This window comes from Trichosurus vulpecula (genome assembly GCF_011100635.1).
Source record: "Trichosurus vulpecula isolate mTriVul1 chromosome X unlocalized genomic scaffold, mTriVul1.pri SUPER_X_unloc_1, whole genome shotgun sequence".
In the NCBI taxonomy this organism is placed as follows: domain Eukaryota; kingdom Metazoa; phylum Chordata; class Mammalia; order Diprotodontia; family Phalangeridae; genus Trichosurus; species Trichosurus vulpecula.
The window spans coordinates 9,113,517-9,126,553 of NW_023494377.1; the positions used below are offsets into that span (position 1 = coordinate 9,113,517).

Below are 13,037 nucleotides of genomic sequence, written 5' to 3' on the forward strand. Positions count from 1 at the left end.
TTAAGAAGCAATAGCAATAACTGCTCATCCAAGAAGGGGCTAGACTTTACCATTTTTATTCTAAAATCATTCCAATAAAAATGAATTGGAACAGAAGGGTTTCCTTTGGCCATAGGTCTCATGCTGCCAGTGTTGCGCCTAACAAATGAAGAGGTGAGCCGATGAGCAGCAGATGTGTGCGACACAGCAGTGAGTAGCAAACAATATTCAAATGCTAATGACGGCAAATGATAATCAAAGTAAAAGGGAAACCAGCAGGGGGGAAAATCCAGGAAGATCCAACTCCAAACAGAAGGCAGCCGAGTCCATCCATGGCCCTTCTTGAGGTCCAACTAGAAGAAATGGGTTTGGGAGGGGGTGCAATTGAATTTGGAGATGAAAGGCATGGGGTGGTCCCAGGTCACTGTTTCGGTCAAGAATTCATTTCAGGCTCAGTCTGACCAAAAAGCACTCAGGATGTAGAGGAATGGTGTTTGGGGCCAGGATGTGTTTATATCCTTGGGATGCTTAAGAGTATGGCAGAGGGATGTCTTGAGTGTGTATTTTTTCAAAGGCTATAAACAGTGAATTAGAACCCTAGCTCTCTAAGCAATACTTTGCCAATGTTCTTCACATCCCTGCCCGCCATGCCACTCCCAGACCAGACCATCCTCATGACTTCTCTTTTCTTGGGCCCCAAAGCACTATTAGGATTGTTTGGGCAGTAGCCCTGTGTACAGCTTGGAGTTATCATAAAATGTCATCTTATTTTTCAACCATTTCAACCCTCACCCGAAGCACTTCAGGTCCCAGTTACTCATCCTTGTTGGGACTGACCAGATCATTAGAACAAATTTTGATGCTCTAATGTTTTAGCATGTAAATGAGCGAGCTGTGTTGTTGATTTCAGGAGAGAAGCCCCATTCAGGGGAGGGGCACCTGTTTCTGGTTTAATATCTGCTCCTTGGATGCCTCCCCAAATTTAAGAAGATGATGCTAGGCATGCTGCCTGATCCATTTCCTTGGCTGGGTCATACATACTTCCGAAACGGAACAAAGGTGTTCTCTAGTTTCCTGTACGCCTCTGGGGTGTGACCGTGAAGGATTAACACTAATTTTCCTGTGTGGCTTGGAGAACTAGTCTCATTACATGCTAGTCACCTCCAACATGGATGATGCAGGCCTTAGCCCCCCAGCAGGACAACAGCCACGTAGGAGAGTCAATGCTGTTCTGCTCATTGGACTCATCCCAAACAGATGATCTTTTCCAGAAAGTACAACCCAATCATAAAAGAGACAAAATGATCTCAGGCACCAGAATTCCTTGTTCCTACTTTCCTTTTTCCTCTCTGCTCCAACTCTTGAAGAGGAATGCAGGTGTGACCCAAAGGGGATGGAGACCCCTCCTCTTCCCTACCCCGCAAAGTAAGTGAGAAGCAGCTACCCTTTCACCCAGTTGCTGCGTGGTGAATTCTTCACCTAAACTGTTCAGGTAACAGTGGGAACTATTCTTCCACTGTGCTTACCACCTGCTGGCTCCTGGGAGGCACCCAGGAGCAGAAAGGAAGGAGAGAATGGCTGGCGGGCACATTGCAGGGAAAGAGAAGGTGCCAGGAACACAAAGGATGCCCAGGGACAGGCAGGAGAACAAGCAGGAATCTGGGAGCCAAGAGGCATGAAAGAGAGAGAGAGAGCAGCAGGGAGATGGCAGGGAGAGGGAGTGATGTTTGATGGCTCAGGACCTGGGAGAGGGGCACCAGTGAGAATGGCAAGTCAGAGCACTATGGAGCGGGCAGCAATGGCGTCATGGGGAGGAGAAAGGGAGCTAATGCTCTCCTGAAACAACACAGAGACCGACAGAGATAACTAGGAACAAAAAGAGACCGTGCAAAGGGAGGTACCTGGCTACTGATATTGGTAGCACTCCTTGGCTTGGGACCAGGAGGGACATAACAATATCAAGAAGGATGGAGTCAAGATGAAAAGGCTTCCCAATGGTGCATTGGCGCTTCTCCCCAGAGCAGAAGCCGTCCTTGCCCTCACTCCCTATCCCAGGTACAGGTAGCGTACTGTACTGTTCGTGTTCTACAGTAGCCGGAATCAAATCTGCTTGGAGGCCCTGCGGCTGGTTACCCTACCTAGCCATGTGCTCAGTGTTTTTTTCGTGACAACGAGTTTCCCGATGTGCTCTGGGTGAAGGGGTGGCTTCCTCGGGCGGGGTGACTTTGTTTAGGGACATCTGCCCAGCACCAGCAGATACTTGTGGCCCAATAAGTGACTTCCTCAGTGGGTAGTCATGGTTTGAGGTTGGCGCTCATGGGAGAAAATGTCCAGAGAATAGACACAGCTGCAAGTCATGACAGTAGGGGAAGCTGGGGTGGGGGTGGGGAGACTGGCAATTCCTATGTGTCAGGGCTCTCCTATTGATTTAAAATAAGCCAGAAATGACAACTTAGCCAACAGGGACCGTGGACCTCACCCCATGGGTGGCCTCACAACAGTTCCTAAAAGAAAACCAAAGATTCTGTGATGGGGAGAAAAAGACGCAGTTAATGACCTTCAGACTGTATAAATAATCAAATGTTGTTCACTGCAGGTCAAAGGGATTACATCTCACTGAAAGGAAAGAAAATGGTAGCATTTACAGACTTCCGCAAACCCTTTGGGCCTATACTCGAAGGTTTACTCTTAGCTCTTGGCATTTTATGAAAAGCAGGCCAACATGTGAGTGAAATCAGCAGCACTGTCAATAGTTTACCAGTCTCCCTTAAAGGAACCATTAACAAGGGAACAGTGATGTATGTGTCTAGCTGTGGGGGTGGTGCTTCGAGCAACTGTGTTGTTTTTTTTTCTTTGCCTGTTTTGAGGGGGGACTGATTGGCACAGTAGTGGAATTGTCTTACCTCTTTCGAAAAAGCCCTGTGGTATTTTTAAACTAAAAGGAAAAGAAAAAAATCAAACCGATTTGCCATTTGTCAAGAATAATGGGGCATTTTCCCTGAGAAAGAGCGTAGGCCAAGTCAGAATTTAGCCATCGAGCTCTGTGGGCTGCTGAGGGAAGCCATACTAAACAACAGAGATGTGGTAGAATCCACGTCCGGAATAGGACCCATGGCAGAAACGAGTAATATCCCCCAAACAATGGTGCCAGTGTTCCAAGGTGTTTGGCCCCACAGTGCACTGGGGAATCAAAGAACTTCAGAGCAGGACAAAATTTGGTCGAGATTAAATTTATAGAGAACATCGAAAAATCAGAGAGCTTGGAGAAGTAAGCTCAGAGGGCAGAGCCTTCCCTCCAGAATGGAAAGAGGTAGCATAGGCAGCAGGGTTATTGCTCCATTGCTAAGCAGTAGCAGCAGCAGCTCAGTGGTAGGTAACACTGCCCTTGGCCCATGGTCTCTGGGAAGGCAGCAGTAATGTCCGGTGAATTCTGAGCTTTTCAGAATGGATCCGTCCCCTTGAAATCAACTCCAAGAAAGGGCTGGATGCTACTGATTTTGGGCCCCACCCCTAGATAGTGGATTCTTCCATCATAAATGATATAGAAAAAGAAAATTTCTTTGTAAAAACACTCCTGATTTTGCACTGCCCCCTCACCCTTCTAAACAGAGCACCCAAGCTCCCGAACCCTCACATAATACACCAAAAGACAAGTTACAACACCAGAAGTAGCCCAAACTCACCAAAAAACCATTGGCAGATACAAAGGAAGGAAAATGGAAATCAAAGGCAAAAGAGCACTAAAGTGAAACAAAAGAAAAAATAAACTACAGCTAAAAGAACAGGTCTAGCAGGACCACAGATGTAGAGAAATATTATAAGAGAACATGGCTTTAGAACGTATACACCATCTTGACTGAAAAAGGACTAGACAGAGCAATAAAAGAAGAACTTAAAAGCCACGTTGAGCAGAGAATGCAAGACTGGAAAAAAGAGAAGAAAGAGTTGTAGGGAGGGTTGGGATTTTTTTTTGGTTTTTTTTTGGGAGGGGGGTTGATATATATATATATATATATTTATATAGTTTTTTTTTTTGCTTAAAGATGATCAGAAAAGGGAAATCAAGACTCACTCCCAGCAGCGCTGGTGGGATTGGCAGCAGAGAGAATTACGTGAGTAGGGGTAGAAATATTGGTTACGTCATGGAGTTGGCTGAGGACCGAAGAACGTCGGCGCACGGCACCCTGAAATGAACCGCTTCTCTTGAAGGTACTCACTACCTCCATCTGTGGGAGAGAAAATGAGATAAAGTTTGGCTTGTACTACCCTCCTAGAGACGGTGAAGGAGGGAATGGGGTTAGGAAAGGAGAAAGGGGACTCGATTAGGAAAATATAATCAATTTGGATAGGGCTGGGTTGAGGTTGACCTCTGTACTATCCATGAAGAATGGGCTTGTTGAAGAAGTGACTAATTGGAACGACTGTGAGTGTATGGGGGAGAAGGGCATGGTAGGTAGGGGGTTACTGAAACTAATTAAGAGAACAAAAGATTTTCAGGCATTTAAAAGATACCATTCAGCCCGGTCCCAGTTACTGCGACTAATGAACTCCCCGAGGTGGTCTTAGGGATTCGAATCGGCGCTATTCGAAGTTATAATTGTGTAAAGTATGGTCATTGGCTCTAACCAATGGACATATGCAGTGTGAATGAGAATAACGTGACTACTTCAAGGGGATTCATTATTTGCACTACTCTGGACCTAGCCGTATATACAACACGCACATTACAACCCACTTCTCTAGCCATTAAAACAGACTTCCTCAGTACCTCTACTAGGCAATACTTAGTTAACCTGTTTCTAACTGTTCTGCATACTCCATGAAAGTAATAACACTGCATTACTTCAAAACCATCTTCGCATTTATACTTCAGTTCTGCCTCGAGTGCCCTAAATGAGCAAATTCTTACTCTATTAATTACTCACTTTTATTACTCTGTCCAAATGATCAGATTTCAGAGTATCTTATTTTATCAGCCAGGAAAATATCCCCTAGGAAATATCAAAAGGAGAGTTTGCTTAACTAAGAAGGGTAAACTTTCAAAACTCCGGCAATACAAGATTCCCATCAAGCCTGTGGGCTTGCTGGCACTGGGGGAGAGTCCCTGCTCCACAGCAGCAAGGGGGGAGGAGGGGACATGACATCTGCATTTTCCCTCCCCCCAAGGCTCAGAGCAACAATGTGGATTTTGTGCACAAGGTTGAGTCTGTTTTTAGATTTCTTATGAGTTGAGGCTCTGTGTGTGTGTTTTTTTTTAATTTTTTTTTTAGCTGTCTGTAGGGGCATGGGCATGAGAGTAGTGAGAGAAATGAGTGATATTGGATTATCACTGTCAGCACTCTGATCCTAGCTTCATTTGCTGCTGGTAGAACCTGTTTTCCTTTTGGGGTTGCTTGGAGATTTTTATTTCTTGCCAAATCAAGCCTAGGTGGTGTGACTCTGAGGCAACAAGACCAATTATACTAATTATGAAACAGACTCAAATGTTCACATCCAAGTGGATGATGTTCCCTTTCAGAGTCCTCCCCCTTGCTTCCCACACCACTTTGAGGGCTCCTCTTTGGGAATGGCCTATTCTATATTCTTTGTATGTCCTTCACAGGGACAGATCTGGGTCCTCTGAGGGTGCATCTGAATTCTGGAGGCATCCCAAAGTCATTGATTGTGGAAGGAGGTGGAGGGGGGAGGTCCAGGCCAGGCAGGAAATACTGTCTGGGGTCATAAACGTGGTGTGACCATAAAGGAATGAGATCTGATTTTCTCCAAGGCCATTGCCAAAGAGAAGGCCTTCCCCCCTCTTTCCCGCCCCCCTCCCCAGGCTGGGGCAGCCTCCCAAGAGGAGAACAATGCTCACTGGGAGGGGAAGGATACACTCTTGGCTGTTAACAAGGAGACTATTAGTCTCTTTCCTTTTGAGTCCAACTCCACATGAGTTTAAAATCCAGAAGCTAAAGCAAATGTTTGCTGAGCCCCTGCTTTCTCTTCCAGCCATGTATCCTGACTTTAGGTGGGGGAAAGGAGGGTACCCAATCTTCTCCCCAAACAATGAAGGGGCTGCTTGGGCAGCAAGGACCTGGGTGGGTCTCAGGAATTGACTAGGCCTTTTTGGAACCAAGACCCAAATGTCGGCAGGAGGCCAGGAGGCAGAGCACAGGGCAGGGCTCCCTTCCGAGGCTGCTAGGCAAAATCCAACAAGGTTGTGTGTGTCCCATTGCGTTCTGTTATTCTAGTTGGGGTGGAGAGCATTTACGAATTCTCATGTCTATGCGGCTGATTTGGCACCTACAACCACATCAGCCAACTACATGTGTTCAAATAAAGGAGGCTTTGTGCATTCAGGTCAGGTTAGTGAGAGAGGCCCAGGAACAGGGCGAGTCAGTGTGGAGAAGCCTGCCCAGTAGCATCGAGGTTTTCTTTTCTTTCTTTCTTTCTTTTTTTTAGAACCATAGCATTGACATGAGGCCATCCATCGCATTAGCTTTGATTTTTTCCAGGATATACTCTCTTTTGAATCAATAGACTCACATCCACCTTGCCCTATTAGCTGAATGTATTTCTGTTTATTCAAACCAGACATGGCATTCACTAGGTGTCCTGAGCTGAAAAATACTGAACCTGTTTAGCAGGGTCACTTTGAAAGACAGTGCTGGGCTCAGGGCACAGTGCAGGAATCAAAATACAAGGAGGAAACTGTGGTACATTTGCCAGTACAGTAGAGAAGTGAGGGAGTTTAGGACCAATTTGTGCCAAATAAGGCTTTTAGGCCTTGGGTTCACCCAGCTGCCAACCTCAGGTAATTGAACTAAACATAGGTTCGGTCTAAATGAAGGAACAATGGTGAGGTTGTGCTTGGTAAAGGCATCCCTTCCTGCCCCTGCCTCCCCCGCCCCCAACACACATACATACACCGCTGTGAAACCCAATGACTACCACTTAAACACGTCAATTAGGAAGGCACTTGGTAGGATGAGCCCATGTCATTTTACCAGAAGTATTCAGGATGTCACTAAGAATTTTCCCATTTTTTTCCTCCCTTGTGGTGTCTTTTAAAGCTACATGAACATAATCTCTTTGGACAAGTTTTTTAAAAGAGGGGATTTGTTTTTATTAAAGAAGGTCTGGGAAAGGGACAATTCATTTCCGAGATAGTTTCCGGGAGCTGGTGGTTGGTCTTTGCTTTTTCCTTCCTGCTTTGGTTAGATCGTCCTATATGCACAATAAAAAAAAAAGACTTCTTGTGAATGCTAATAATTTGGAATACTATAGCACAAACAGCTGGGGTTCTGGATGACTGGACTGGGGAGAACTCTATTCAGAAATAGTATCATACTAAGCCCCAGAATTTGGCTGCTGGGTTGCATTTTATCTTGTGTTCAACTAGATTGCTCTTAAGATGGCGCTTAGAAGGTTAGGGAGAAAAGAGGGTGACCTAGATAATGACTCTAGCTTCAGCACACCTTGTTGAAATTACTCTATTAAATGTTTTTCCCATATTTAAACAGATTACCAAGTATCCTCACCCGGATTTCGGCATGGGAGTCGATCTGTTTCATCCATTTGGGCCAACATCCCTCATGCTTTGAAGGCAGACTGACTAAAATCCCACACATACCCCCTTCCCTATACACCTCAACCCCTCTACCACCACCAACACACCTTGAGTTTGATGTTGCACCATCTGGGAGAAGAATTCCCATGGAGAAAATCAACCTGGGCTCAGAGTGGGGAGGGAGGAGACTGGCTTATATTTAGAATCAAAGAAGAGAGGGCTCAAAATAGGTCAAACATATTTGGTCTGGATAACCGGTTTGCATTGTCACATTGTTTTAAAAATAATTTGCATAAGTAACTTCCCTGAATGTCTATTTTTGTGAAGTAAGCTGTGTTGAATTTTGTATAATTGGAATTCTTTTCTCTTTGGGTCACCAACTAGATTTAAAAAAAAAAACAAAAAACAAAAACAATATGGCAACCTGCTTTGTGAAACTGATCGGAATGGAAGATAAAGACATCCCTCAGTGGTCTAAGCCCAGCTCTCCCATCCTCTGCTTCTTTCCAGTCTCTCTAGGCAGAAAAGCAACCAATGTTAACTAAAGTAAAATCATCTGGTAAACAACTGGGCACACCCCTCCAAAGACATGCACAACTGGATGCTATTTTCTTGAAAGGACACTTTAAGGGTATTTGAAGGACCTGAGTGGTGAATGTGTCTTTTTTCCAAAGCAACTGACTGTCGCTCCTGCTCCCACTTCTCCCCAGTGGTATACCTGAGTCTGGATCCTGTTAAGGCCTCGGAACCAGAGGATCTGGCCACGGCGGAGTTCTCTCTCAGCGTGGTCAATCTCTTCCTCATCTTCTGCCATCTCCTCATCAGTGATCTCATCTTTTCCTGGCCCATGCCCTGCCTCTTTCAGGAACTTCAGCTGGCTGGTAGGGATGGTGGCAATGACCTGAGCAGAGTCAAAAAGCCCCCAGAAGGCAAACAGAGATGGTTGTGTCAATGAAGGGCTGTCTATAAGAACTTCCTAGAGACCCAGCTTAATACAAGGCCTTGGGCTCTAGCATAAGTCTCCAGCAAGCCATGTACGTATGAAGCGCTGCTTCCCCCTCTAGCATATACCCACCAGGAGTGTGTGTGTGGTGTGTGTGTGTATGTTTGTTTGTGTGTAATAGCACTCAGCTCATATACTCTCATGTGGTTGCTGCCCTCTTTCCCATTACAGCCAGGTCCTCTTCTTTGCTTCTCCCAACAGGCTAGGGACTGCCCACACTATGGGCCTAATCTGGCCATTTAGCTCAGTGGTAAGCTGCAATCTTGTTCCTGGAGCTCAGATCCCTGGTTGCCCAGACTCTGTGGCCACAACAATGACTTGTAAAACAAACAGCCTAAAAGTCATCGGCTGGCAGGGAGACTGCTGTATGACTGAGAAAGAAAGTGAGCCAGCGGCGTGGCCTGAGTAAAGGTTAACAAGGATGCCCATGTCCCACAGAATGTCGGAGGGCCTCCATGTTATTGGACAGCTCCGCTGCCTAAAGTTCTGCAGCTTGTTGGTGGCAGAGCTAGCATGAGAGCCCAGGGATGCTGGGCAAATGCTCTTCCCACTCTACCATAGAGATGGCACCATAAGGCAAGGCTGGGGGTGGGCAGCTGCAGAGCTGAGGCAAGAACACCAAAGAAGCAAGGTTTTTACCTGTCCCCAGACGAGTTCCCCGATACCAATGAACAGGCACCAGAGCCACTGTTCTACAGTCAAAGGGGCACAGCTGAAGGGCTTCCCACCAAATTGTACAATCACAATCTGTAAGAGAAAAGGGGGGGGCCTAAGACAGAGGTCTGGGTGGCAGGGATAGCCAGACTGTTACCATCTTCTTACCCTCTCCCCAGCCTCCTCCTGACCTCCATGTGAATTCCACTGACCCTTTAGGGCTCAGTTCTAGAGCACAGGGTGTTGGAAAGAGCTCTGGCTCTACCATGAACCTTAGCTTTCATTTTCCCTCAATGGATCTCAGTTTCCCCACATGTAAAATAAAAGGATTGAACTACATGATTTTTAAGGTCCCTTCCAGCTTCAACATTTGATGGTCTACCATTTGATTCTAAGTTCAATCTTCCTCAGGAAGTCCACTGAAATGCCCCAGCTCACAGTCTCCTCCCTCTAATGCCTATTGACTTTAAGCATGCATCACCTGCTGGAGATGTGTGGGTGATGAGGTGGGGGGGGGAGCTGGAGAAGGGTGGGTCCTGCCTCTTTGACAAGCTGGGAACTCCCCAGAACCTGGATTTACCCCTCTTCTGCTCCCTGGTATCAGTAAGCTCAGGGACAGGTACTGTCACTCCAAAGAAGCCTTGGTGGCTGTCATTGATTTGCTATCTCAGGATACAACTGACAGTCAGCAGCCTTGGGAGTTGGTCAAGTATGTCACAAGCATTCTGTCTCCATTTCTGCTCCATGTTCTGCTGCCTTACCCTTTCCTTCCCCATTTTCCCTGCCCCAGGCCTAGCATCCCTATGGAAGACCTTATCATCATCATGGCCTTTGCTAACACCTTGTCCCATTCCCATCAAACTTTACTTGGATGTCAGGATCTTTGCATTCTAACCTGGGCTTTGGGCAGATAATGCTTTTCCTAAAGGGGCAACTCTAAGGGTGGCAGGCTTCAGGAACTGTGGGCAGGCATACTAGTGGTGGCGGAGGTGGGAGTGGGGGGAAGGTAGCTATCTACCTTGCTCATGGATAGGGCCATCCCTGTCTTGGGCTAACCAATTCCTTAAACCACGGGTTCTTAACGTGTGTGTGTGTGTGTGTGTGTGTGTGTGTGTGTGTGATGGACACCTTTGGAAATCTGGTGAAACCTATTTATTCCTCAATTTTTAAATGCATAACATAAGATAGATATTATTACAAAGGAAATCACTTATATTGAAATAGTGTTATCGAAATGTAAAAAACAAAAACAAATTCACTGACTCCAGGTAAAGAACCTCTGCCCTAAACTGATCTGGAGGAAGAGAGTAAAGGACCCAGTGATGAAGCTGCTAGCAGGTGGTCTGTTCACTCTACAGGATACAGCATTTACAGAAAATCTCTGAAGGGTTAAAGTTTGACCTCGGGTGCAACCTTTTGACTGAGTCCAAATTTGACATAACAAATCCTTTTATTAAGGGGATTTGTTCTGTCAAGTTTGGATTCAGTCAAAGGGCTGGCCTTGAGGACCTAGAAGGGATTTGTTCTGGGAAGTTTGGAGTCAGTTGAAGAGCTGCACTTTAGGACATAGAGGGCTACCTGTGGCTTCGAGGCCACAGATTCCCCACCCCTGGAAGGAAGGAGAGAAATCCCTGTTGGCCCAAGAGGCAGGAGGGATAAAAAGATGACCAAAAGATGACCAGCTCCATTTTCTGCTGCCTAACAAAGTCCTATCCTTGGCTTCTGTGTCCATGTTACTCAGTGGTTTCTACCCACCAAAGGTAAGGGTATATTTGGCAGGACAGGGCTCTAGGAATGCACTGCATGGAAAAGTGATAGGTGGTCACCTGCAATTTCGTAATAGGGCGAAAGTATCCCAGACAAAGTGGCAGGAGCCTCAGGCTCGGCAGCAAGCCGGAGGTATTCTAGGGTTTGTTTGCTGAGTGGGAATGAGGCTGACCATAGGTACTAATGGCCTCTTCTGTTTTACTGGCTCCCACCCTCTGGTGTTCTCTCTCTACACTCAGGGAGCCGGTATGCCCATGGCCTTGACTTAAGAGGTTGGGGTTGGTGAAGTTGGTTTGGTTTTTGTGGTGCCCAGACTCTCAGGTGCATATGCTGTACCTACCAGTCACTTGCGAGCTCGAGCCTGGACTTTTTCCTGGGAAATTTGTATGGGGGAGGTAAAAGAAGAAGCTTTTCTTTTGAAAAAAAATAAATGCTAAATTTTGGGAATTTCAAAGAAGTACCAAGTAAGGGGTACCTCTGGAGCAGCACAATGTTTTTGGAAAGTCTGAGTTTGGGAAATACCTGGCCAGTGAGCTTGGGGCCATGTTCGAATTCCTTCCGCCCAACAAAGAACCACTTGATGAAACCGTACCCCACCTAGTGCTGGCAGTGGGAGGAGGCCCTGTAGCAGGCAGGGGTGGTCTTGCCAGGCTGCTTAAGCAGCCTTTTCCTTGGAGCCCAGTCCTTCGGTCCCCCTCTTCCTCCCCTTCCCCCGCCCCCAACTTTGTAGTGACTCGGGCTCACTAATTTGCCTCCCTCGCCCCTCTCCCATGTAAGGAAAAGTGAAAGTTTAATGCCTTTTCTTCAAGTTAGACTGAAAGCTAAGAGTCAGGACCACCCCACTGGTCTTCCCAAACAGTCCACTCAGCCTTCTCTGCTGATCTGGACAACTGGACAAACCTTAAATTTGAGTCCTGGACCGGCTTTACTCAGAGGCTCACTGAGTGGTTGCACACAGTGTGATTGGATAGGCAGCCAGGGAAAGTCTACTGCTGATTAGGGGAATCACAGTAGTACCTAGCTCCCCCTGGGCTTAAAGGTTGATTATTCAAATGCAAATACCCTTGGGCAGGGGAAATCTCCTGAGCCACCAATTAACTGCAATTAAACCTTATCAAGGACCACGGGATCTGTGAAAGTAGATGGAGATCTTGGGGGTAAAGAGGCTGAGCACCCATCACTTGGGCAAAAGTGCTAATGGTGGGGGCAATAGGCCCTGAAGTGGAGGTGGGAGGACCGGAAAATACTCCTTCACAGTTTTGCCTTGGGCAGGTCCGTCTTCTAGGTTAATGTTCCCTTTTCTCTTCTCTCCCCTGGCTCCCCTTTATGAGTTGTTTCCTTCCTTGCTCGCTAGAAGAATGTAAGGGTTAAGCTAGAAGATGGAATTGTCTTGCTTACTTCCATTTGTACCCCCAGTTCTTAACACAGTAGCATAAGCACGTAATAAATGATTTTGGATTCCTTCACTCTCCTCAGTCTCTAGTCTCTTTCACTTGTTAGAAGGGGAAATGGCAACCCAGAGTCAATACTCGCCCAAGGTCACATGGTAAGTAGGTGGCGAGATTGGCCTAGATTCTCTTACTTGAATGCCAAAGGTGCCCAGGACGATGGAACAAAAGATGGGATTGCTGAAAATGCCTTCGAAGACATTCCTCTCGCCATGGATCTTCCGGGCATTGATTTCATTGCAGAGTTGCATCAGAACGAAAGTATTGAAGATGATGGTGTAATGCTCTGAGGGTGGAGAGTGCAGAGGGGCATTCCGGCCGCTGTCGATGTCAAATATGACCTCACCTAGAATGGAGAGGAAGAGAAGAGAGGGAGAAGAGAGGTAGTTAATGGGCAGACCCCAGCAGACCCCAGAAGGAGTGGAGGCAGCATTAGGCAGAGAGGGAAGAGAGGGAAAAGAGCATGTACACTTTTTTCAGCCTCACTTTCTCCTACTAACTCCCACCAGGAAGTTGCTCAGACCAGCCATAAACCCTTGTTTGGGCCTAAAGATGGAGGGGCTTCCAACTTCACAGCGTTCACCCAAACTCCTAGCATAGTGATCGGGACAGTCCATTGACGATTTTGATTGAGAAA

At 46.6% G+C, this 13,037-nt stretch overlaps 1 protein-coding gene across 1 annotated transcript in view; it reads right to left on the reverse strand.

Moving 5' to 3' along the window:
* Positions 1 to 3,972: 3,972 nt before the first annotated feature.
* Positions 3,973 to 13,037, reverse strand: part of ATP2B3 (ATPase plasma membrane Ca2+ transporting 3) — a gene marked incomplete at its 5' end in the record, with an annotated part of 60,616 nt that continues 51,551 nt past the window's right edge. Inside the window, 4 exon segments of the mRNA XM_036740478.1 lie at positions 3,973 to 4,205; positions 8,247 to 8,429; positions 9,171 to 9,278; positions 12,535 to 12,746. Coding sequence (XP_036596373.1) covers positions 4,041 to 4,205; positions 8,247 to 8,429; positions 9,171 to 9,278; positions 12,535 to 12,746 — 668 coding nt within the window.